Raw genomic sequence first — 27730 nt, 5'->3', positions numbered from 1 at the left:
AGCGCGGCTATACCGTCGTATTTACCGCGATATTCGGGCGCTAGCGGTGAGGTTTTAACCCCCGCTAGCGGCCGAAAAAGGGTTAATACCGCGGTATATCCGCGCTTTCCCATTGATTTCAATGGGTAGGCGCGGTATAGGAGCGGACTATACCGCGGTAAAGATGCGGCTAGCAGGACTTTTGGTGCGCTCCTGCTAGCGCACCGCTTCAATGTGAAAGCCTTCCGGCTTTCACATTGAACACTGCAGGGCATGATTTTTCATGCGGTATAGCAGCGCTATTTTTAGCGCTGTACCGCATGAAAAAACGCCCCAGTGTGCAAGGGGCCTTACACCTGTCGGATCTTAGGGAAATCTATGCGTAACTGATTCTATGAATCAGTCGCATAGATACGACCCCGCAACTCAGAGTTACGACGGCGTATCCGGAGATACGCCGTCGTAACTGCTCTCTGAATCCGGGCCATTCTGATTATATTTTATGTAAATGTGACAGTACATATTACAAATGCATTACTGTTTTTTGGTCTGTGCTTAGTTCATAGGTATATCAGGGATGTTGGTGCCAGATTGCACAGTCACCGTAATTGACCATAAAGTGCATTACTGTTTACAGGTGAGGTCCTCCCAGCTGCTGTACAATAATACACATTGCTCAGCTCCACCCCTCTGCCTTCTGATCCTCTCTCCTCCTCTGTACATTGTCCTCTGTCCCTGATGTCAGGTGCTTCCTGCTGTCACATTCACCTTCCAGTTTGCACCTGTCAGGGAATGTGTCATGGCTATCACTGGACTGTTTGGATTTCCGTCTCTGAGCTTCAATGATCTGTGTCACTGGACTGCCTGGCTCTGCCTCTTCTATGTTCTGTTCAAAGCCTCCAAGCTTTATGTGACATGGAGGGAGCTGAACAGAGCATTCAGCCAATTCCCAGGTCCTAAACGTCACTGGTTGTACGGCAATGCTCACGAGGTAAGACGTTATGTGTGTAAATATACAGCAAGGAAAATTTATGTATGCATGTCTGGCATAATTCATTCATGAAGGGGTAATTGCATTTTTCTGAATGTTTTTTTTTTTTGTAGCACCCCGTTGCCAGACAAGCCTCCCTTGTGTAGACATCCAAAATCCATGAGACTGCTGCTGGGTGCCGCCATCGTAGATGTAATGCCGACTCCGATCTGTCACTCAAGGGACACTCTATAGCAGTGATGGTGAACCTTGGCACCCCAGATGTTTCGGAACTACATTTCCCATGATGCTAAACAATACTGCAGAGTGCATGAGCATCATGGGAAATGTAGTTCCAAAACATCTGGGGTGCCAAGGTTCGCCATCGCTGCTCTATAGTATTCCTCTTCACTCCTCCCCTGGCAGCTACATAAAAAGAGGCAGGGGCAGAGGAGCTGGGTCAGCAGTAATTGGCACTCCAAGAAGAGGTTTGGGCTATGATGTACAAAGAGGAAATTGAGTCTTCTTAAAGCAGGGGTTCACCCTAAAAAAAAAAAAAAAATTCTACCATGCCATCCAGCATACTAGCGCGAGCTACAGTATGCCTTTATTTTTTATTTTCTTGCGCCGTACTCACAGTTTAATCCCGTAGTTAAGTTTCAGACTCCCCGCGGGGAGTAGGCGTTCCTATGCAGAGGGCAACATGATTGACGGCCGGCTATGGCGCGTCACGCTTCCCGAAATTAGCCGGAGTAGGACTCGGCTCTTCGCGGCGCTATACGGCGCCTGCGCACAGACTAGGAGCTGACTGCGCAGGCGCCGTGAAGAGCCAAGTCCTATTTCGGCTATTTTCGGGAAGCGTGACGCGCCATAGCCGGCCGTCAATCATGTTGCCCTCTGCATAGGCCGAAAATAGCCGAAATATCTCCTAAACCTGCACGGTTCCCTGCATGTGCGGATGTCATCGGCACATGCGCACTGGGGCAAACTGAAGCAATGGCATGTATATGCTGTTGCTTCAATGAACGTGCCATTACCGTCAGCTCCCGCGCGCGGGGGTGGCGTCATCGCTGCTCCAGCCAATCACAGCGCCGGAGCCGTGATACCTGGAAGTAACCCCCGGGAGAGACGTCACCACTGGAGGGGGGGGGGGGCGAGGATCGCTAAAGGGGCTTCGATGTAAGGTAAGTAATTAATAATGAGCTAGTATGCTATTCTTACTAGCTATGCATACTAGCTCATTATGCCTTTGTCTTGCAGTCCCCCCCCCCCCCCCCCAAGGCTTTACAACCACTTTAAAGGCTAAGTTTAAAGGGGTTAGTTGAAAAAAAAAATGCAGGCAAAAAAATGTGCATTTATTGTATTTTTTTTGTTGCTAAGGTAAGGAGCCTGCAGAGTATTGCACCCGGGATCAGCAGATCACAGGTGTAATGTCCTGCTCCTGCAGACTCTCAGGATAGCTGTCTGTCTGTACCTCCAATACAGGCAGGCCAGTTGCGTTAGCGCAGGAAGCTCAATAGACTACGAGAGCTCTCACCAGCACCCTGGTAGTTCATTGGGAACTATAAGTCGACAGCTCCAATGGATGATGGCACTTCATCTATTCTATTCTTTGGGAGTCCCATATGGCTGCGCTGTTTTCAAATTGTGACAGTGGATGTGGGAAAAAGATAACCCATCCACTGTCATAGGGATGGGGGAGAAGGTGCAGATGCTGGAACATGTTACATGTTCCACCCTAAGACCAGGTGGTACATGTAACATGTTCCAAAGGTGAACTTATGCTTTAAAGTGTATGTGTTTCTAAAACCTAATTTTCAGCATGTTTATCACCATGCCTCACTTTTTACAGTCTTCTTAATGCAGAACTAAAGTCAGCAATACTTAGCTCTGCTTCAACAGTCCGAGGTCCCTCACCGGAGCAGGCATCTTCTAAACAGCTTTTCTGGGTGCTAACCTGCAGCCATCTTTATTGGCCAACATGGGGTGCTGTCCCTCCGGTGCATGCGCAGGAGTTCATTCATCCCAGCAAATAGGATATGTGCCAGAATGTAAATTGGGCTACGCATGGGGCACTTGGCATCTATAGGAACTTGAACTTTAACCACTTGTTTACTGGGCACATATACCCCCTTCCTGCTCAGGCGAAATTTCAGCTTTCGGCACTGCTTCGCTTTAAATGAAAATTGCTCCACGTCCCTGCTCTGTCACTGCCGATCGCGGGTACCTGGCTAACATCGCGGCCACCAGGCACGCGCATCGGCATCTTGGTGACGCGCCGGCACGCCCCCCAGTGGCCGGAGGACCCAAGGCCGTAAAAAGACAGCCTCACGGCTTTTTAGAGCCACCTTGTGGCCGTCCTTTTACTATGGCCCGGGTCTAAAGAGGTTAAATTATTGGTGAAGGGCATTGGCTGGTTTCTATTGACATTCGACCCATGTGTACGGCAGCCAGTTCGTCTGAAGCTGGCCGTTCAGGTGGCTTCTGTTGAAGGGGAATAACTGAAAAAAGATATGCGGATCAGCACCCGATCAGCGCTCTCAGCCGTTGGCCGGTGTGTTCTGGTGGAAAAACAATAGCTCAACGGGGTAGATCGCCGTTCTAACATCATTGGCTTGTTAGTACAGCGGCTCCTCCTGAGCTGTGCAGTATTTTTCATTCAGCCCACTGGGTTGAATGAAAAAAAAAAAAAAGAAGAAAATAGTGTGTACTAGGCTTTACATTGAGAGCAGTAATATTTGTAATCTATATATCAGGGGTCTGGAGTTTGAACTCTGCTTATGATTTCAGGGATGTCTTCAATATGATAATGTGTCCTTGTTATCTGTTGTACTCTGTATGGTCTAAAACGCTATCACATGTATTTTAATAAGGCATAATAAATCACCACAACATTACTTTGAAAGTACAAGATACAGGGATTGAAGGGGATTATTGCGGTGCCAAATAACAAATTATGAGAAAAAAACTGTATATAAAAGAAGACAATGTTTTTTTACAGCCAAAATATTCAATTGAACAGACAAGGTTCCTGTGAGAGTACATTAATGAAGGGGTATAGCACAATTTCCCGACATGTTTCGCCAAGTCGTTGGCTTCTTCAGGGGTGTGATATACAGTATACAATGTAATCTATGAGAAAAGTAGCAATATTAGGAACAATAATCATAAAAATAAAATCAACAAAAATGACCGAAAGAACAGCCCCCAAGAGAGAAAAAACATCACAGATACCCGAGCGCATAAAGCAATCACACCTAAACCAGACGTAAACATGTCGGGAAATTGTGCTATACCCCTTCATTAATGTACTCTCACAGGAACCTTGTCTGTTCAATTGAATATTTTGACTATAATAAAACATTGTCTTCTTTTATATACTGTTTTTTTCTCATAATTTGTTATTTGGCACCGCAATAATCCCCTTCAGTCCCTGTATCTTGTACTACTATCAGGGATGAGCTGCCGTATCTAACAGAGGACATACCAAACACCTTCATTTGCTTTTGATTACCTTGAAAGTGTTAGTAACAACCACATTCTGTGTTTTAAGGTTGTAAGTGGGGTGCAGCGTGGTGCAGCGGCAATAATTCACACAGTCAGGTGCAATATAAAACTTGTATTGAAGTAATGCAGCAATAGTTAACAACAAACCTGGTGGGACAGCCAGGGCCGTTTGAAGGAATTTGGGGGCCCCAAGTATAGAAAAAAAATGTCACATTTTCATGTTGAGAAGCGGGGGGGGGGGGGGGCCCCCCTTTATCATCCGCAGAGCCTAACAAGATGCCAGCCATTGCCGCACTGCTGCTTCCTCCTGCATTCTGTCATGTCTTCCTACAATCAACATCGAGCTGGGCAGGGGCCCCAGCAGGGCGGAACAGGAGATTCAGTTTGCTGTTCCCGGGCCTGACTGAAAGAAAGTGAACACTCAGTGTGTGCACTTCCTGTCAGTCCGGCCGGGAACAGGAAACTGAATCTCCTGTTCCGCGCGTCCTACCGGACTGCAGGGGGAAGCAGCGGTGCGGCAAGGGCCCGCCCTGCTGGGGCCCCTGGCCAGCTCGGGGCCCCAAGCAGTTGTTTGGTTTGCCTGTCGGGTTCCGACGGGCCTTGGGACAGCTAACCAGCCTGGCACAATTACAGTTTCCAATAATGTGAAGAAGTAGGTTCCAGCCAAACCGACAGCGTCTTTTCAGAGGGGACAGAATGCGGCCTGGCCTTAGGGTACCAAACCAAAAAGGTATCCAGAGAGATGCGATTTCATGCTTTCCCTTTCGCTAGTACTGTCCCTATTAGATGGGGTAGCTTTCCCTACTCTGCCCACTCCGAAAGAGCTCACCAAACCCATGGACCAGGGCCTTCAAAAGACTCGGCCACACCTAAGATGTCTGCTCCAGTGACTCAGGAAACCATAGAGTTCCCCTGTTCCCCATGACTTCCTCTCCCCCTGCATTGCCGCTGTGGTTGACTGCCACCTGCAGTGGAGACAGGAGGCTGCACCTGCCTACAAGGTCAAGACTAAATGTGCCCGAAATTTGCACTACGATTTTCTGATGCCCTATATATCCATTTACCATGGATATTTCTTCTTACTGAACAAACAGAACACTGCATAGCTAAAAACAAATTTTCAGGATCCGACTGGCTTGTCATACAATTTGCAAAATAAAGGACATAGGCCGCGTACACACCATCAGTCCATCCGATGAGAATGGTCTGATGGACCGTTTTCATCGGTCCAAACCGATCGTGTGTGGGCCCCATCGGTTAGTTAACCTTCGGTCAAAAAAATGAGAACTTGCTTTAAAATGTAACCAATGGACGCCTAATCGATAGGTCAAAACCGATGGTTAGTATGCAAAAGCATCGGTTAAAAATCCACGCATGCTCAGAATCAAGTCGACGCATGCTTGGAAGCATTGAACTTTGTTTTTTTCAGCACGTCGTTGTGTTTTACGTCACCGCGTTCTGACACGATCGTTTTTTTAACCTATGGTGTGTAGGCACATCAGACCATCAGTCAGCTTCATCGGTTAACCGATGACAACGGTCCTTCGGACCGTTCTCATCAGATGGACTGATCGTGTGTACTAGGCCTTACTCTTGTGACCCATCCACTTCTAACTATGGAAATATAGTATGGTGGGGTGACAACAATTCAGAGCTTGTAATTCTGTACCCTCCATGCCATTGCCCCACCACCTGACTATTTGGACAACTAGTGATCCACAGTGATGTAGCCCAATCTGAGCTCTGTTGTTTCTATAACCCCCCTAATTACACCAACTGCCCACCAACACACAGAGCTGAACAACGTGGGAAGTTTCAGATTTCTCAACCATTACGGACTGGCAGAGGGCATTTAAATCATACATTTTATCTGCATTAACATTAATCAGTTATGGATTATTACACGTTTCTCATGTGAATGAGTGTGCTCTAAATTTATGGTCTGTTGTGTATTTTTATTAATCTTAGTTCCACGGTGATGGAAAAGACATGGACATCATCATGCGTTACGCCGAACAGTACCCCTACGCCTATCCATTATGGTTGGGGAATTTCTTTGCATCTTTGACTATCTGTCACTCTGATTATGCAAAGGCCATTCTGTCCAGACAGGGTAAGAGCTCCCATTCACTACACTCAATGAATTACGTTCTATTCACTTCAATGCTGCCTTCTTATAGTAGTATCTTTTTCCTGGCAGATCCAAAGGATAATTTTGGCTATTACTTCATTACTCCATGGATTGGCAAGTAACATCATTTGAATACACACGAAGCAGATCTACATACCACAAATAAAAGCAATGTGATTTGTGTTTTGTACATTACAGATAGGGGTGTTGGCAATGCTGTATCATGGCCTAGGCCAACAAGGCCCAGGCCTAGGGCAGCACATTCCAGGGGGGCAGTACGGAAAGAGTCCCCGCCGGCTTGCGTTACACTGTTAGTATAACGCAAGCTGCTTCTAATTTTGACTGTCCTATCATCCTGGACCACAAACCTTCCTCACTGTGCTATATGTTTTCTGCTGCACCATCGGCATGGTTATATCTTCTTAATCCTCTCCATAAAATTATCAGAAATTTGTGCTTAAAGTAGAACTATAGGCAACACTTTTTTTTGATAGTTAATTTTTTACCATCCCTGTCCCATAAAAGAACAGAAAGGTGGATGGAAATATTTCCCGAATCAATTGGCAGTGACTCACAATCCCATCAAAAGATACATATAAAAACAAAAAACATATAAGGTAGAGGGGAACCCTCTTCCAGATATAGGGATTTTTACGTGAGATGTCAATTGTAGTATTAAGGTAAGCACACCAAACACATACACGTAGATCGTCGCAAAATTGTGCGGGCGTAACGTATCTCATTTACGTTACGCCTCCGCAACTTACATGGGCAAGTGCTGTATTCTCAAAGCACTTGCTCCGTAAGTTGCGGCGTAGCGTAAATCACCCGGCGGAATTCAAATTTGGCGGGTAGGCGCAAGCGCCGTCTATAGAATATCCCAGTGTGCATTGCTCCAAATGACGTCGCAAGTACGTCATTGGTTTCCACTTGAACGTAAATGACGTCCAGCCCCATTCACGGACGACTTACGCAAACGACGTAACTTTTTAAAATTTCGACGCGGGAAAGACGGTCATACTTAACATTGGCTGCGCCTCATATAGCAGGGGCAACTATACGCCGGGAAAAGCCTAACGTAAACGTCGTAACTTTACTGCGTCGGCCGCGCGTACGTTCGTGAATTCGCGTATCTAGCTAATTTGCATACTCGACGTGGATTTCGACAGAAGCGCCACCTAGCGGGTCAAAAAAAAAATGCACTAAGAGACTTACGCCTGTCGGATCTAATGGATATCTATGCGTAACTGATTCTAAGAATCAGGCGCATAGATACGATGGCTCAACGCAGAGATACGACGGCGTATCTGGAGATACGCCGTCGTATCTCGGTTGAGAATCTGGGCCATAGGTTATAAATTTATCAAAAAGTTTAATTTACATATAAAAAATACGTATAAAACAAATAGTTGTATGAATTTGACCACAATATTTACAAAAAGCAAGGGTAGGGTATAGTATGCAGGTTGCCAACTAGTTTCACACTTTCGTGCTTCGTCAGGGCTTTGCAACTTAATCTTTCTGAATTTAGTGGTCTGTGTATGACATAAGAATATGCCGTTAGTACATCATAAAATAGTACATTGTAATCCATTATACATTATTGATATCAAAAAATAGAACAAAATATCTGTGTGCTCACCATTTCCGTTAACAACTGAACCAAACAAAATATCAGGACCATCCCTGTCCCATTGCAGAGATTTCCCTTTACTTCCTGCCCCATAGCCAAACAGGAACTGAGAGGAAATCTATGCAAATTAAGGGAATTCAATGCCCCCCCCCCCAACCCTAAGATCTAGTGTCCCCACTCGAAAATTTCAGGGCGGGTCTTAAACAGAAAGGGGTGTGGCCTTGACATGAAGGTGTGTGTCATATTTAAATTAGGGGATGCACGCGATTAGTCAGGCCTAGGTCAGCACAAAACCTAAATACACCACTGGGTGTTGGGGTGGACTATATCCCTTCTTATGTCCTATACTTGTATAATTTCCTCTTGCTACCCCACATCCAGCCTGGCTTGGCCCTGCAGCTTCTCCTCTGCCTTTCAGGTGTCAGTCTTTAATCAGAAAAATCAGCGCTGATGTCTAAGTCCAAAATCCCACAGAAGCCCGGAGCTCTGGAGGTCATTGAACCAGATAGTCATACTATGATATTTCTGCAGGACTGAGACTTATAGGCTCCTGCACCAGGATACATTTATATTTCAAGTAATTCTGCTTGCAAATAACATTCCAGCTAAGGAGAAGTCATGTAAAAAATTCTTAAATAAAATAAAATCATTCACACAAGAGCACATACATTCTGCTGAAGATGAGATATCATTCAATTATGTTTAAATGGGAATAGGAGATATGTTAGATGGGAGATTTGTGCTGGAAGCAATGCATTACCCCAAGCCTCTCCAACACTAGCCTTTCATATAACATTAGTAGCCCTTTCTGTAACCCTAGCACTAATCCTTCCTGTAACCATAACAGCAACACTAACCTTCCCTGAAACCCTAGCACTAACCGTCCCTGTAAGCCTAACACTAAAACCTTAAGGGGCAGATTCACAAAGATCTGCACCCGCGCAACGTATCTGAGATACGCTACGCCGCTGTAACTTACTTGGCAAATCTTTGAATCCAGAAAGAATTTGCGCCGTAAGTTACGGCGGCGCAGTGTATCTCTCGCGGCGTTAGGGCGCGGAATTCAAATGCGGCGAGTAGGGGGCGTGTTTCATTTAAATGAAGCGCGTCCCCACGTCAAACGAACTGCGCATGCCCCGTCCGTCAAAACTCCCAGGGTGCATTGCTCCAAATGATGTCGCAAGGACGTCATTGGTTTTGACGTGAACGTAAATGGCGTCCAGCCCCATTCACGGACGACTTACGCAAACAAAATAAAAATTTTCAAATTCGACGCTGGAACGACGGCCATACTTAACATTGCGTACTCCACCAGATAACAGCTTTACGCCAAAAAAAGCCGAACGGAAACGCCATAAAAGAATGCGACGGCCGCTCGTACGTTCGTGGATCGTCGGAAATAGTTAATTTGCATACTCGACGCGGATTACGATGGGAACGCCACCCAGCGGACGCCGAAGAATTGCATCTAAGATCCGAAGGCGTACGAAGACGTACGCCTGTCGGATCTAACCCAGATGCCGTCGTATCTTGTTTTGAGGATTCAAAACAAAGATACAATGCGGGAAATTTGAAAGTACGCCGGCGTATCAATAGATACGCCGGCGTACTTTCTTTGTGGATCTGCCCCTAAGGCTTAATTTCCATGGACGTTTTTACAGCCACTTTTTTTAGCCTTTTTTACAGCTTAAAAACGCCTGTCCACTGCGGTTGCGTTTTTGAGCGTTTTTGCAGTTTTTTTGAGCGTTTTTGAGCGTTTTTTAATGTCTGGCGTTTTTACAGCACTAAGGCTGGAGCTTCAGAACGCACTGGTCCTGTTTTTTTTTTTGCAGCTTAAAAACGTCTCAGCCATCTACAGCTCAAAAACATCATGGTGGGCATGAGGCCATAGACTAACATGGAGAGCCGTTTTTAAGCTGCAAAAAAAGCTCAAAAAAGTGGCTGTAAAAACGTCCAAAAACGTCTATGGAAATGAAGCCTTACTTGAAATTTCCATTAACCCTCCAGTAAGGATAACCCTAAAACTCACATTAACCCTCCCTGTAACAGAAACAGTAACCCTTTCAGTACCCTAACACTAATCCTCCCCAGGGCCGCTGTTAGAAATCATGGGGCCCCATACTGCGTACCTGACAGGGCCCCACTCCCCTATTGCCTTATTGCCTTATTGTATTGCCTTATTAGCTGCCCGATCCTCCCTGTTCCAATAACATTCATACTACCTGTAACCTTAACAATAGCCGTAATCTCCTCTGCAACCCTAACACTAACTTACCCTGTAACACTAACCTGACCTGTAAAAATAACAGTATCTATTGCTCCAACAATAACACTAACCTTCCCTATAACCCTAACAAAACCTTTCCTATAACTAGAAATGCGCGATTAATCGCGGAGAGAATCGCAATCTCGATTCTCCCCGCCCGCGATCTCCCCGTGAGATGACCCGCGATTCTTCCGTGTTCACCGCTGGTTCCACGTAACCAGCGTGGAACGCAAATGCCGCCGATTTTGAAAACGATGTCAGAAGCCTGCGCCGCTGGATAGATGCCTGAGCTTCTCTCACAACAGTAGTTTGTATCCATGCGCCACCCAGTGGTTGCCGGCGGTACTGCTTCTGATGTATTAAACCTTCTCACAGTTCTGTACAACTGTGTGTATCCATGCGCCACCCAATGGTTGCTGGCAGTACTGCTTCTGATCTGTAAAAAAAAGAGACCAGTGATATGTCTATAATGTTAAAGACCATATAACTCCTATGAAAAAATCAGAATCAAAGTTTTATTCTTCTTTTTTCATAGGAGTTATATAATCTTTAACATTATAGACATATCACTGGTCTCTTTTTTTATATATTCATATTTTCAGATAAATCACAGGTTTATTTTTTTATTTTTTTTTGGGGGGGGGGGGGGGGGGTTCTGGCATAAATTTTTTGAGAATCGTGATCTTTTGTCTAAGCAAAAGAATCGTGATTCTCATTTTGACCAGAATCGTGTAGCCCTACCTATAACCCTACCACTAACCCTTCTAGTAACTCTAATTCTTACTCAATTTTGTAACCCTAACATTAATCATCCCTGCAACCCTAATACCAATCCTTCCTGTACATCTACCCTAAGGCTCACCCCATCCCTCTGTAAGTCTAATAGTAAGACTCATGTTAAACCTCCTTGCAAGTCTAACCCTAAGCCCAATCCTCACACCACTACGTCAATAACTCACCCCTCTGTACTCTAGGATACCAGTGCCACAATATGAGGTTTTGATAAAGAGATAAGACTAGGCCTATATGCATTTTTTAAGTAATGGCTGAGCTCAGTGGGGAAAAACCTTTGCAAAGTATGTTCAAATGAATGATGCGCAAAATATAATGTACATATGAATTGAATATTTCACAAGTGCTTAATAAAGGGAAAAGTAATGGGGGAACGTAAATCCTTGTACAACTCTATAGATGTCATTTAATGACTCCAAAAAAAATTGTTTTATTTCAAAATCTTTAATAATCTTTTTATCCCTCAGGTAAAGGGCTGCTGGTGTTATCAGGCCAGAAGTGGTTCCAGCATCGCAGGCTGCTGACTCCCGCCTTCCATTATGATGTATTGAAGCCGTACGTCAGGCTCATGTCCGACTGTGCGAGTGTCATGCTGGTAATTAAATATCTTGCAATAAAAAGGATGCTGAAATTAGTGGGCCAGATCCACGAAGCGCGGCGCTCCTTTACGGCCAGCGTAGTGTATCTCAGTTACACTATGCCGCCGTAACTTACAGCGTATTTCCCGTATTCTCAAAGAATTTGCGCTGTCAGTTACGGCGGCGTAGAGTATCTTTGGCGGCGTAAGGGCGCGCAATTCAAATCGATGTGATGGGGGCGTGTTTTATGTAAATACGTTGTGACCCGACGTAAACAACGTTTTTTTTTTAACGGCGCATGCACCGTCCTTGGGGGTAAACCGGAACAAGCCAATGCTTACGACGGTGACGTCATTCTACGCAAATCCCTATTCGCAAACGACTTACGCAAACGACGTAAAAAATTCAAATTTCGACGCAGGAACGACGGCCATACTTAACATTGAGTACACCACCATATAGCAGCTATAACTATACGCCAGAAAAAGCCGAACGCAAACGACGTAAAAAAATGCGCCGGACGTACGTTCGTGGATCGACGGAATTCGACGGAAACGCCACCTAGCGGCCAGCGTAAATATGCACCTACGAGCCCAGTCTTGCCACACATAGTTGATCCAGCTCTGAACAATCCTCTTTTATTGTTCAGTGAAATAAAACGGACTTACAGAGAAAAACCTTGGTCCGTCCCGCCCCCTTGCTGTGAGTGACAGGTTATTTACATATCTCATGTACTAGCCTGGAGACAGGCATTATTGTTTAATTCCCACCCCCACTACTTTTCTGAAGTCATGTGGTCACTTTTCTGGATTTTGACTGGATGTTAGTGATCATAGCAGAATTTAGTGTAAGGAATACACAGGAAAAAATGCATGTTGACAAGGGGAGTGTAGAGGTGGGCGGGGAGTCTACTGACATTACGACTCCACCCACAGAGCTCCAGACAACAGACCCACCCACAGAATCTGCAGTTTTTCAGTTCTTACAACAGACAGAGGAGAGACATTTGACAGGTAAGGATACATGCAGGAGGCATCTATATCCTTATAGATCAGCACTATGGCAGTAGTTTAGAAAGGATGAGAGTGGCTTTACATCCACTTTAATGTGTCTTGCAATAAGGAAGCTTATTCATTTAGAATGAGCTGCCAACACATGCTAATGAAATGAAATCCAGACCTGCCCCTTATTCTTTTATACAGTGCACCATACCACACAGTAGCATATTTGCTTTGCAGCCCACTTCAATGTAAGTCCATCAGCGGCTATTGTAGTGTGCAATGGGGGGGGTTAGGGACCATTCAAAATAAATGGAACCCCAAATGACAGTCGCAATGGCAGTGCCCTGCATTGCTGTGCATTGTATTAAACCCGAAATTTTTTTTTTTTTAACATTAGATTGATACTCATTTTGTCAAGGGGAATCGGGTAGTTTTTTTAAAATCGAAGCGGTACTTACCGTTTTAGAGAGCGATCTTCTCCGCCGCTTCCGGGTATGGTCTTCGGGACTGGGCGTTCCTATTTGATTGACAGGCTTTCGACAGGCTTCCGACGGTCGCATCTATCGCGTCACGAGTAGCCGAAAGAAGCCGAACGTCGGTGCGGCTCTATACGGCGCCTGCGCACCGTCGTTCAGCTACTTTCGGAAAATCGTGACGTGATGTATGTGACCGTCGGAAGCCTGTCGGAAGACTGTCAATCAAATAGGAACGCCCAGTCCTGAAGACCATACCCGGAAGCGATGGAGAAGATCGCTCTCTAAAACGGTAAGTACTGCTTCGATTTTAAAAAAACTACCCGATTCCCCTTCACAAAACGAGCATCAATCTAATGTTAAAAAAAAATTGATGTAAGGTATAAGGTTTATAATTTCTACAGAATGACTCACTGCTGTAATATTTTCTTATATAATTGTATTTTTACGAATTGTATGTTCTTTTCATAGTCTTTTGTTATTTCAGGATAAATGGGAGCATATCATCCCAGATAAGAAGACAGTGGAACTCTTCCATCATGTCAGCCTCATGACTCTGGACTCCATCATGAAATGTGCCTTCAGTTACAATAGCAACTGCCAGAATGACAGGTCAGTATTAGGGAATTCCATTTTTTAAGACATCTAACCCAATAAAACACATTGTAATAGAACTATGGGCAAAATCAATTATTTAATGCATTCTTTGAAAAACTTTGACACATCAGTTTTTGTTTCCCCCGGTAACATTCATTTAAAACCACACATCCCTTAAAGACTACTCTACCCATGGGGTGACAATTCTGCGTGATCTCACTGCAGAATGAATAGGGTCCACTGGCAGGATCAACTGTCAACAGAATAGTATTACCAGTGAAAGGCTGCATAATGTTTGACTTTGCCCATAATAATTTTTTCATGTTTTTAACCACTTCAATACTGGGCACTTTCACCCAGCCCCTTCCTGCCCAAGCCATTTTTCAGCTTTCAGCGCTGTCACAATTTGAATGACAATTGCGCAGTCATACAACACTTTACCCAAATGAAATGTTAATCATTTTTTCCCCACAAATAGAGCTTTCTTTTGGTGGTATTTGATCACCTCTGCGGTTTTTATTTTTTGCGCTATAAACAAAAGAAGAGCGACAATTTAGAAAAAAAAAAAAAAAGCAATATTTTTTTACTTTTTGCTATAATAAATATCCCCCAAAAATATATAAAAAACTTTTTTTTTTCCTCAGTTTTGGCCGATACGTATTCTTCTACATATTTTTGTTTAAAAAAATCACAATAAGCGTATATTTATTTGTTTGTGCAAAAGGTATAGCGGCTACAAAATAGGGGATAGATTTATAGCATTTTTATTTTTAATTTTTTTTTACTAGTAATTGCGGCGATCAGTAATTTTTATTGTGACTGCGATATTGCGTCGTACATATCGGACACTTTTGACACTATTTTGGGACCATTCACATTTATACAGCGATCCCTGCTATAAAAATGCACTGATTACTGTGTAAATGTGACTGGCAGGGAAGGGGTTAACACTAGGGAGCGATCAAGGGGTTAAAAGTGTACCCTAGTGAGTGATTCTAACTGTAGGGGGAGGGGACTGTCTGGGGGAGGTGACTGATCGGTGTCCCTATGTACAAGGGACACACCATCAGTCTCCTCTCCCTGACAGGACGTGGATCTCTGTGTTTACACACAGAGATCCATGGTCCTGCTCAGTTACTGCTCAGTTACTGGGCAATCGCGGGTGCCTGGCGGACACCACTGGGAACCCGGCGCGCATCGGGTTCCCAGTGACGCGGTGGGTGCGCGCCCCCTAGTGGCTCGGGAAGGCGAGGACGTCATATGACGTCTACATTTTGTGCTGTTGCTTGCATTGTTATGCATTTATATTTATTGATTTTTGCCTAATTTAATGAAGTAACATTTATTTTTATTTTTTTGCGTAAAACCCACATTTCCACTTTAAAGCATTTGTTACCCTAACATTTCATATTCCTGATATGTGCCTGCTGTACCATGTACCATGTATGAAAAAGTATCCTGTTCTCTTTACATTACTTTGTTTGTGTAAAATCTCTGGTAGATCTACGTACCTCCGCTGCGCCCGGCGCAGATGTGAGATACGCTACGCCGCTGTAACTTACCTGGCTTTGGTTTGAATCCTCAATGAATTTGCGCCGTAAGTTACGGCGGCGTAGTGTATCTCTCGCGTCGGATTTCGAATTGGGCGGGTAAGGGGCGTGTTTCATTTAAATGAAGCGCGTCCCCGTGCCGAACGAACTGCGCATGCGCCGTCCCTAAAATTTCCCGCTGTGCATTGGGCTAAATGACGTCGCAAGGACGTCATTGTTTTCAACGTGAACGTAAATAGCGTCCAGCCCCATTCACGGACGACTTATGCAAACAACGTAAACTTTTCAAAATTAGAATGACGGCCATACTTAACATTGAGTACACCACCAGATAGCAGCTTTAACTATACGCCGGAAAAAGCCGAACGGAAACGACGTACAAAAATGCGACGCCCGCTCGTATGTTCGTGGATCGTCGGAAATAGCTAATTTGCATACTCAACGCAGATTACGACGTGAACGCCACCTAGCGGACGCCGAAAAATTGCATCTAAGATCCGACGGCGTACGAAGACGTACGCCTATCGGAACTAACACAGATGCCGTCGTATCTTGTTTTGGGGATACCAAAACAAAGATACGACGCGCAACATTTGAAATTACGCCGCGTAATTTCTTTGAGGATCTGCCCCCTGGTGTTCATGTCAGTCCCTCTGCTTTCCTATTAATAACTGACCACATTAACCAGGAGAGCACAGCGTGGTCAGTTCTCTAGCTGTGCTGGAAATTAAGCCTGTTCTACTCCAATAATCAGGGGGTTCAGGAGCCTGCACACCACGTCGCTCATCTGCCGTCCTTGACACACTTAAGATTGTACTTCTGATATGCCGTTTTTTGTCTGGCCAAATGTGAGTAGCCTGACCTTTTTATACCTGTGAATAAACCTACTTAGTATAACAGAGAGCACTTAGTCTGTGATTATCTTTTCCATGCACCTGTCCATGCGTTATTGTGGTTATTGTGATACCTGCTTAATTGACCATCTGTTAACTCAGTGGTCCACTTGCGAAGGTGAGAGTACCCGTCTCTAGCGGTGGAGGGATCACTTTAAGTTTAGCGGTTTATCACGTGGTGGAGATTCATTTACTTCATTCATTTTTTGGCACTTCTGGATTCTGGATTTTACTTTTCTTGGACTTTTTCTAATATATATGCACATATATAAGTTTGCTGCTATTTTCATAATACCAGTGTTATATTTGTTTAGTTTTGCGCTGCACTATATTCCCATTTCATGGACACAGTGAGCCATGCACATGGACACAGTGAGGCACAGTGAGGCATGGGCACAGTGAGGCATGGGCACAGTGAGGCATGGGCACAGTGAGGCATGGACACAGTGAGCCATGCACATGGACACAGTAAGACAAAGTGAGGCATGCAGATGGACACCCTAGGCTAATGCCCCGTACACACCATCACTTTATGTGATGAAAAAAAACTACGTTTTTAAAAACGTCACTTTAATTGAGTGGGGGAAAACGTCATTGTATGTCTTGTAAAAAACGACCAAAAAAAATTGAAGCATGCTTCAATTTTATGTGTCGTTTTTCAAAACGTCATTTTTTACTTCACAGAAATTGACCGTGTGTAGCAAAAAACGTTGTTTAAAACGACGTTTTTTCACCCGCGCATGCCCAGAAGCTACTTATGAAGCAAGCTTCAATGGAAAAAGTGGTGAGAACGTAACCTCGCTTTGCTAGAACATTGTGAGAAAAACGATGGTGTGTAGGCAACTTCGTCTTTGAAAATTGAAGTTTCAAAAACGTCATTTTTTACTTCACAGAAAATGTCGTTTTTTTTTCATCACATAAAGTGATGGTGTGTACGGGGCATACTCGAGTCAATACGTTTTCCCATTTTTTTATGGTAAAATTAGGTGCCTCGGCTTATATTCGGGTCAGCTTGTACTTGAGTATATACGGTATACTGTATCATTCTGAAATACTGTACTTTTGGCCACGAGATGGAGCTGACGATATAGCAATTAATAATGACTACTATGGGCTCTAAAGTCGGTCAGTGTTTGGGATCTGTTGTAGAAATGCAATCTACAATTCAACAATCAGGAGCCCAAGCTGCAGAGTCTTGTAAATGCGCTTAGCTTGCACAAAAGCAGAGGCTAAATATTATGACCCTCTCTCTTATAATGCATATACAATGAATGCTCAGTGGGTTTTTATTTATAAGTAAGGCAAGGTATACATTTTATGTTATTCGGTAATAGAGAAGCTCATTAAAATGTGAAGCAATTAAATCTGAGCTTTCATCTGTGTGTACTTATTTTTTCCCTAGTGAAAGTGCCTACATCAAGGCAGTATATGACCTCTCCTACCTGGTGGATTATAGATTCACCTGCCTGCCCTACCACAGCGATTTCCTGTTCCATCTGAGTCCCCATGGATTTCGCTTCAGGAGAGCTCTAAAGACGGCGCATCAGCACACAGGTCAGTGCAATTCCACTGGATAGTTATTGAATAACATTTACCTTACTGTTTTGTATTGATAGAAGACACAGGGCTAGATTCATGTAGCTGCGCCCATTATTGAGGCGGCGCAGCGTATCGTATTTACGCTGCGCCGCCGTAAGTTAGAGAGGCAAGTGCTGTATTCACAAAGCACTTGCCTCCTAACTTACGGCGGCGTAACGAAAATGGGGCCGGCGTAAGCGCGCCTAATTCAAATGATGATGAGGGGGGCGTGTTTTATTTAAATTAATGTTGACCCCGCGTATTTTATGTTTTTTACGAATGGCGCATGCGCCGTTCGTGAAAGAATCCCAGTGCGCATGCTCGAAATTCCGCTGCAAATCGTCATTGCTTTCGACGTGAACGTAAATTACGTCCAGCCCTATTCGCGAAGGACTTACACAAACAATGAATAAAAAATTCAAATTTCGAAGCGGGAATGACGTCCATACTTAACATTGGCTGCGCCTCCTAATAGCAGGAGTAACCTTACGCCAAAAAAGCCTAGAAGAGAGACGTCTTCCTTCATTCACTTTTGTTGTAGCTGTGAGATGTTATGCGACCAAATGCAGAGTTGCAAAGGTCTACTACTAGAAGACTGTTGAACTGTTTAGTGTCGTCTATGTAATTTTCAAAGAGCAGCCGTTACCTTATTCAACTCCTAAAGTACTTACAATTCATCCTTTACAGTCCCTGTTTATCGCTTATGCATAGGTGTGCGCACTGGGTGTGCTGGGTGTGCCAGGTCCCCCCTGCTGAACACTCCTACCCCAGTGGCAGCTGAGGTTACAGTGAAAGAAACTGGGGAATCTCTGTCCTCAGTCCCTTTCTCTGCTATTTCATCAAATCTTCCTAACAAATTGTAAAGAAACAAATATAAAGAAATAATAAAAAAATAAAACTGTAAACAATAATAATAAAAACATGTAAAAATACTGACACCATCCACTGCACTACTGTGCATATGTGTTTAAGCTTTGGAGTGCACATTCTAATGCATTAGGCTGCGTGCACCTATGCGCTTCTGACCACAGCACCTTCTTCCACATGTTTGCTGTGTCCCCCACATGGCAAATGGGACTTCGTATGGCTTTCTTTCAACAAAGGCTTTCTTTTTGCCGCTCTTTCATAAAGGCCAGATTTGTGGAGAGCACGACTAATAGTTGTCCTGTGGACAGATTCTCCCACCTGAGCTGTGTATCTCTGCAGCTCCTCCAGAGTTACCATGGGTCTCTTGGCTGCTTCTCTGATGAATGTTCTCCTTGCCCGGCCTGTCAGTTTCGGTGGAGGGCCATGTCATGGTAGGTTTGCAGTTGTGTCATACTCTTTCCATTTTCGGATTAGATGAATTGAACCTCTGTGAGAGGTTCAACGCTTGGAATATTTTTTTATAACCTAACCCGGCTTTAAACTTCATCCCTGACCTGTCTGGTGTGTTGCTTGGCCTTCACGATGCTGTTTGTTCACTAAGGTTCTCTAACAAACCTCTGATGGCTTAAAGCGGTAGTTCACCCGCAAAAAAGATTAGATTCATGCTCATTTTGTCTAGGGGAATCGGCTAGTTTTTTTAAAAACGAAGCAGTACGCTTTAGAGAGCAATCTTCGCCGCCGCTTCCGGGTATGGTCTTCGGGTCTGGGCGTTCCTTCTTGATTGACATGTTTCCGACAGGCTTCCGATGGTCGCATCTATCGCGTCACGATTTTCCGAAAGTAGCCGAACGTCGGTGCGCAGGCCCTGTATAGAGCCACACCGACGTTCGGCTTCTTTCGGCCACTCGTGACGCAATAGATGCGACCGTCGGAAGCCTGTTGGAGGCCTGTCAATCAAGAAGGAACGCCCAGTCCCGCAGCCCATACCCGGAAGCGGCAGAGAAGATTGCTCTCTAAAACGGTAAGTACTGCATCGTTTTTAAAAAAACTAGCCGATTCCCCTAGACAAAATGAACATGAATCTAATCTTAATTTTTTTTTTGCGGGTGAACCTCCACTTTAACAGAACAGCTGTATTTATACTGAGAATAGATTACACACAGGTGGATTCTATTTACTAATACTAGTAATTTACTGCTAGGTGACTTCTGAAAGCAATTGGTTCCACTAGTTTTAGTTAGGGGTAAAGGGGGCTGAATACAAATGCACTCCACACTTTTCACATATTTATTTGTAAAAAAATTGAAAACCATTTATCATTTTCCTTCCACTTCACAATTATGTGCCACTTTGTGTTGGTCTATCACATAAAATCCCAATAAAATACATTTACGTTTTTGGTTGTAACATGAATTTTTTTTCGAAAACCTCAAGGAGTATAAATACTTTTTCAAGGCACTGTATGACTGCGTTTGGCATCAGCGAACGCTGCTACGACCAAGTCCTTTGACATGTTTCGCCTTGTCTACCAGAGCCTGGTCACAGAGGAACCTCTGTGACCAAGCCCCAGTAGGCAGGGCGAAAGATGTCAGGGGACATTGCTGGAACAGCTGTGTATGGCTGAGGCCATACACAGCCATATCCACATCTGAAGCACTGGGTCGGATTTGTAAAGGGACTGTGATGGCAGTCATCTTTAGCAACATCTCTAGCGCAGCATGTCCTCAGTCACCAACCACTTTCTTACAGTAGCATGTCTGTAGCCTCTTACCAATCCCTATAGCACAGTGGTTCTCAACCTTCTAGTGCCGTGACCCCTTGATAAAATTTCCCAAGTTGTGGGGACCCCTAACAGTAAAATTATTTTCATAGCGTGGGTTGAAAGCACCCAAGGCAAGACAAGTATTTTTCGCCCCTAACCCACGGACATTTAGCTCTTCCTGAGTGCCTTCCACTCGTACAGTATTAAAACCCCTTATAGTACATTTTTGGGCGTACCACTCTTTCTCTTTGTTCTCCTTTCTTTCCCTTTCATCTCTCTCTATCCTAATTCTTTGTTTTTTTCCCCCATCCCTCCCCCTGTCTTTCTTGCACTCTCTTTTTTTCCTTTCTCTCCCTCTTTCTTTGTTCCTCCCCCTCTTATCATCTCCCTTCCTGGGAGAACAGTGCGGGCTTCAGGAACAGCCCAGGATTTGGTGACCCCTGGCAAATCATAATTTGACCCCAGAGGGGGTCCCGACCCCCAGGTTGAGAACCACTGCTATAGCATATCAAAAATTTCTAAAGCTCCGTACACACGATTGGACCTTTGTCTGACCAAAATCACATCGGAATTCCGACAGAATTCCATCGGATTAAAAGAGAACATGTTCTCTATCTAAACTCCGATGGAATTCATTGGAATTTCCGATGGAATTACTTCGATGGGGCATACACATGGTCGGAATTTCTGATGGAAAAAGTCTGTCTGAATTTTTGAATTGGAAATTCCGATCGTGTGTACGAGGCTTTAAACTCCTCTGCAGCATTATATATAACTGAACATTATTTGTGAATGTTTGGTCATGTCAGGGGCCACGCTTGAGATTGACCACCACTGGCTTAGTTTTTTCTGTGCATGGATTAGAACATTTTAATACATTGCATTTTATAATGTGGGAGGGTGGCTGTTTTATTACTCCACTACTTTCTTCACCATGTCTTCTCCATGTCTACAGGATCCCATTTATAAGAAATCTCAAACATCAAGGGTTTAGAAATGCAAGCCAAAGGACCCAAGACTTTCAAACAGCAAGAGATGAATATCACACTACATTGGTGCATAGTTGGTGGATGGTTGCTTTCAGGTAACTTTGTATTCTGCAATATTTCCTTAAATATGGTTCTTTTCTTACTAGATGAAGTCATTAAGGAAAGGAAAGAATCCCTCAAAGAGGAGAAAGAGCTGGAGAAGATCCTTCAGAAGAGACATCTGGATTTTCTTGACATTCTTCTCTGTGCTAAGGTAGTTTAGGGGACCTATTTTATTATCTGCACTTGTCTAATGTTAAGAGGTATTGCTAAAATGAATATGTTAAAACTTGTTATCTCGCTGAGGTGTGTGAGTAGAACCACCTGAACCAAAAACAGATTGGTGGTGACTAGCTTTATCTTGCAGCTGCATTGCTAACCAGAAGTCTGTTGTGTGATACAAATCATCTATCCTCTTATTATATAAGATATTTTATTTTATGTAGGATGAGAAAGGTCAGGGGTTGTCTGATGAGGACATGCGTGCAGAGGTGGACACCTTCATGTTTGAAGGACACGATACAACGGCCAGCGGGATCTCCTGGACATTATATTGTATGGCCAAATACCCTGAACACCAAGAGAAATGTCGAGACGAGATCAGAGAGGTCCTGGGAGACCGGAAGACTGTGGAATGGTGAGAATTTTCATTATATTTTTATCTTGTGTAGCACTAAGCCAGGATTATTGAAAGAAGAGGGGGGATATCTTCCCAACAGAGCCACAGACAACAATACAAGCCAGAGAGAGGTACCAAAAATGTTTTGGGCGCCGTCACGCTTGTGTTGTGCTTTACTGCATGCACATTAATGTTAAGTATATCGCAGGTTAACATACGTTTTTAATTAAGGCAGCCCATTTATTTTGAATGGGCTACCAATATGCACCTAAAACTTGACAAGGACCTTGTTTGTGAGAGCCTTTATAGAGCCTATATATTCAGGTGGAGTCAGGTGATCGGGGTTCTGTGCCACCTGGACAGCTGTCTGGGTGGATGTGTGTTGTATTGTGTGTTGTATTGCCAGGGCTGCTAGGCTGGAGATGAGGCCTATCCCAAGGACATTTGACTGCTGGGCTGTCTGAGGGCCAATCCAGAAGCAAGAGAACAGCGCAGGGTTGGGACTGCGTCTTGCAGTCCAACCAGAAGTGACGGTTCTGCCAGCTGGAGAACCTGTCATTTTTGGAGGTAGAGGGGAAGCTGTCTGACGCTAATAAGGGACTTTCCACCTTATTACCAGGGACCACAGTGAGTAACTGAAGCAAGTACCGGAGCAGCATTCTCACCAACCAGGGACAGTGAAGAATCAGGAAACTTCAGTGGGTATCCAGCCAGAGACCAAGCCAGCGGAGGTGATGCTTGCAGAGCAGCCTTGTGTGTCAAGCCAGGGACCAAGCAGAGAAGTGGGGGTGACGCTTGAGGAAGATACTACCAGAAACATTGAGAGAAGGGCCTAGGCCAGAAGATTGGAGGAGCTCAAGGGATTCAGTGGCAGTGAATCAGTGGGTCTAGTGAGAGAGAGACTGGGAGCTCAGTTGTCTGAAGAACTACGAGGAGCGATTGTAGTGAAAGTGAAAGAGCTGTTACGCTTCGTGTTAGGAACAGTTAAAGACTGTTGCCATAGGAGACAGCATTCCTGCACATGGATTTCGGAAAAAGCAAAAAACGCAAAAAACTGAAAAAACAAAATTTCCGAAAAAAAAACGAATGAAACGAAAATGAAAAAAAAAACGGAAATTCCAAAAATTCGGAATTTTAACCATTTTCGAATTTTAGATTTTTCAAACTTTAGGTTTTTAAATGTTACAATTTCGAAATCTTTTCATTTTAATTTTAATTTTTGAATTTCCAAATTTTTTATTTTTCGAATTTTCAAATTTTTTATTCGAAAGTGAAACATTCATAAATTCGAAAAATTTCAAAATTTGAATATTCGAAATTTCGAAAATAAAAAAATAGGAAAATTCCAAAATGAAAGATTCAAAAAATTCGAAATTTTGAAAATGAAAAATTCGAAAAATCGAAAATTTCAAAATTCGAAAGTTAAAAATTCGAAAAATAAAAAATTTGAATATTTGAAATCTTGAAAAATCGAAAATTCAAAAAAGGTAAATTCGAAAGTAAAAAATTTGAAAATTTGAAATTCGAAAATGAAAAATTTGAAAATGAAAAATTTGAAATTCGAAAATGAAAAATTCGAAATTTCGAAAATCGAAAATGAAAAATTCGAAATTGAAAAATTAGAAAATTCGAAAAACAAAGAATTCGAACATTCGAATATTCTAAATTTGAAAATTCGAAACAGAAAAATTTGAAAATTCGGAAAATAAAAAAATCGAGAATTCGAATTTTCGAAAATTGAAAAATTCAAAATTCAAAATTTGAAAATGAAAATTCAAAAAATTTGAAATTTGAAATGTGAAAATTCGAATATTCAAAAATTTGAAAAAAAAGTTCGAAATTCGAAAATAAAAAATGAAAAATTCCAAATTCCAAAAATTCGGAATTTCTAAAATTCTAAAATTTGAAAAATAAAAAAAAGAAACATTTTTGTATTTCCGAATTTCCGAAAATCCGAATTTCCGAAATTCGGAAATACGAAAATTCGGAAATGAAAAAATTTGGAAATTAAAAATTTTGGAAGTCCGAAAATTCGGAAATTAAAAAATACGGAAATACGAAAATTTTGGAAATACGAAAATTGGGATTTTCGTAAATCCGAAAATTTGGATATTCGGAAATTCGAAATTTTCGGAAGTCCGAAAATTCGGAAATAAAAAATTTGTTAATACGAAAAATTCAGAATTAACGAGTTTCCGAATTTTCGTTAAAAAAACTAATTAGAAACTAAACGAATTGCACATGTCTACTTGACAGCAGCAGCCTGTAATTTGGATCTGCAGATAGTGGCCAGTACTCACACAGCCCCCTCCAGAGTCTGGCAGCAAGCAGTCATTTTAAATCACTGCAATCTCAACCCCCCCCAACAAACTCAGTGGGCATGATCACACTGCATGCCAGGGGAAGATTGGAGTGTTGGTGGTCACACTCAACTTCTGGTTGTTGTCTCTGCCTACTGCCTGTCAGACTTGCAATACAGAGCTGGGGAGGAGTTCAGAGCACTTTCCTTGTCTCCATGCTGCAGGTCTGATAGGTAACGGAATAGAAAACATTTGGTTGGGGGCATGCCCTGGCGAGAGCCCAGGCTGAGATTTTCTTTCTCATACCACCATAGGACTCCATGGATGTGCGGCACCAGGGATCTTTTTTCTCTTCTTTCCAGGGAATAGAAAACATACCGGCAGTTGAGGGTGGTGTTGGGACCTGGGGCACACAGCAGTAGATTAGGGGCCCAACACAAGTTATACCCCGTATATTTGTATATATATATATAGAGAGAGAGAGAGAGTGTTAAGACTTAAGAGGTGTGTATATACAAGTAAAGAGTTTTTATTTGCCATAATATATGTGCATGCTTTGTGTATGTGATCAGGGATGATCTGGGTAAGATGCCGTATACCACTATGTGTATTAAGGAGAGCATGCGCCTGTATCCACCTGTGCCAGGAGTGGCCCGTGAACTTACCTCACCAATCACATTCTGTGATGGTCGGAGCCTGCCTAAAGGTCAGCAACTGTTTCTCTTTTCTCCACAATATTTCAGCTTGAATCTGTAATACCTGAAAAATTATTTATGTCCTTACTGTCTCCACAGGTATTAATATTCTGCTTAGTTTATACGCTATCAACAGATGCTCTAGCTTGTGGGACGATCCAGAGGTACTTATCATTTTTATGGTATCTTGTGTTATACTCAAACAGAAGAGCGCCACCCAGTGGCCAAAAAAAAAAAGAAGAAGACTTTGATTCATATTTCGTGGGTGAAAATGACTGTAGACAATTGTTTGTTTTTAATTATAAGAAAGTTGTGGAGCTGCTTTTTTATTGGGGACACAGCTGTCTTTCTGGGGACAATAACTGTCTTTCTTGTTTTCAGGTATTTGATCCATTGAGGTTTTCACCAGAAAATGCCTCCAACAGACATTCTCATGCTTTCCTCCCCTTCTCAGCTGGATCAAGGTATTGCTAACACTGTTAGGCCCCGTACACACGAGAGGATCTATCCGCTGAAATTGATCTGCGGATCAGTTCCAGCGGATAGATCCCCTGGTGTGTACAACCCAGCGGATCTGTTTCCGCGGATTTTTATCCCCATGGATGGATTTCAAGCGGATAAAAATTTGAAGACATGCTTTCAAATCTATCCGCTTGAATCCATCCCAACGGATTGATCCGCTGGTCTGTATAGACTCACCGGATCAATCTGTCCGAATGGATCCCCCGCATGCGTCGTAATGATTCGACGCAATTCCTTATATGACCGCGTCGCGCACGTCGCCGCGTCATCATGGTGGCGACGGTGCGACACGTCATCGCGATGGGATTTCGATCCTATGGTGAGTACACTCCATCGGATCCAAATCCGCGGAAATCCTCGAGAGGATTTATCCGCGGAAACGGTCCGTTGGACCGTATCCGCGGATAAATCCTCTCGTGTGTACTAGGCCTTAGAGGGCTTAATTGAATAAAATATTTATCATTTGGCTCCTTTTTAGTACACAGCTTAACCATTTAGCGTTTACAGTATACAAACAACACATGCAATACTTCAATAGTACCACCGTATTACAAAAATCTAAAACCTATTTATTCCTCTTTTCAGAAACTGTATTGGACAGAATTTTGCTATGAATGAGATGAAGGTGGCCCTTGCACTGACATTACAGAGGTTTGAATTGTACCCAGATAAAGAAAAGGAACCCTTAATACTTCCTCAGTTAGTCTTACGGTCCTTAAATGGAATACACCTGAACCTGAAGAAAATAGATCCCTCCAAAAAGACAGATGTGTAATTTTTTTTTAACTGGTGATCATTTTTGTAAAGTTCTTAAAAATATAATGAAAACACAAGGAAAATGACTGTATTGAATAGTTATCTCTCACCAATTTGATAACAAAGTGCAACTGTTTCAATAAACTGAAATCTAACTGGTTCACATGTATTATTTACTAGATAGTTTTTTTGCTCTTTTTTTTTGTAAATCGGTCCAGTTGCTTGAAGGTATTGAGGTGTTGAAGCCCTAGAACACCTATGTCAAATAATTGTTTTTCTACTGAATGGTTAAGCCCCAGTGGGGTTCCCAGAAAAATCAGCTTGCAATAGCGTGAAAGTATGAAAGTGCCAAACCATAGGAATTGTTATAGGTATACAGGGCCATATTCTCATAGAAGTTACGATGGAGTATCTCAGGATACTCCATCGTAACTCCCTTTTTTGGCCCGTGTATCTATGCGACTGATTCTTAGAATCATTTTCGCATAGATACACTTAAGATCCGCCATCTGTAAGTCACTTACACTGGCGGATCTTAAATGTAATGACGCCGGCCGCCGCTAGATGGCATTTACGTGAAGGACTCATTTGCGTATGCAAATGATCCTTCTACGCCGATTCCCGAACGAGTTCGCGTCGCATAACCGTCGCTAACGTCGTTTGCGTAAGCGGAAATTTAGTCCTGCTATATGAGGAGTAAATTTCCGCAAGTCCCACGTAGGCCATGTTACGGATGGCGTTGGGTCCGCGTCGTGTTTTTTCGTCGTGTACGTCGTTTCCGTAAGTCGTTCTTGAATACGACTTTACGTCAATGACGCACACGTTGGCGTCATTGACGTTTTCCGCCGAGAACTGGAGCATGCGCACTGGGCTTTTTGAAGGCCGGCGCATGCGCAGTTCATTAGAATCGGGGGCGCGCTTAATTTGAATACAAGCCGCCCCCTTGGAGATCCGCCAGGCTACGCCGGGACATTTACACTCCGCCGTCCCAACTTATGGAGCAAGTGTTTGGGGAATACAACACTTGCTCCTGTAAGTTGGGACAGCGGACTGTAAGTGCCTTAAGCGCAGCCCGCGGATTTTTAGAGAGAATATGGGCCAGTGTAATTTATTTTTTTGTCGCCATAAGAAGGTCTATCTAAAGCTTTCAGCCAACACATTTCAGGGATCATACACAAATCCCCCTCACTCAGGGTTGGATTTATTGTGCAAGAGCAGTTGGGTAATTCTGAA

General features: G+C 43.3%; 1 protein-coding gene across 1 annotated transcript; it reads left to right on the top strand.

Annotated features, from left to right (window-relative positions):
- The first annotated feature begins 677 nt into the window (after window positions 1-677).
- On the top strand, window positions 678-26658 carry LOC120945955 (cytochrome P450 4B1-like). The gene is made up of 12 exons (XM_040360552.1): window positions 678-970; window positions 6425-6569; window positions 6657-6701; window positions 11746-11873; window positions 13818-13942; window positions 17773-17924; window positions 21713-21819; window positions 22052-22242; window positions 25097-25230; window positions 25319-25383; window positions 25601-25683; window positions 26327-26658. The coding sequence occupies exons 1-12, from the start codon at window positions 779-781 to the stop codon at window positions 26514-26516; spliced, it is 1557 nt and encodes a 518-aa protein (XP_040216486.1). The 5' UTR covers window positions 678-778; the 3' UTR covers window positions 26517-26658.
- The last annotated feature ends 1072 nt before the right edge of the window (window positions 26659-27730 follow it).

Source organism: Rana temporaria, chromosome 7, assembly GCF_905171775.1.
Source record: "Rana temporaria chromosome 7, aRanTem1.1, whole genome shotgun sequence".
Lineage (NCBI taxonomy): Eukaryota > Metazoa > Chordata > Amphibia > Anura > Ranidae > Rana > Rana temporaria.
The sequence above is the reverse complement of the archived record's forward strand: the minus strand, read 5'-3'. Positions and strand labels throughout refer to the sequence as shown.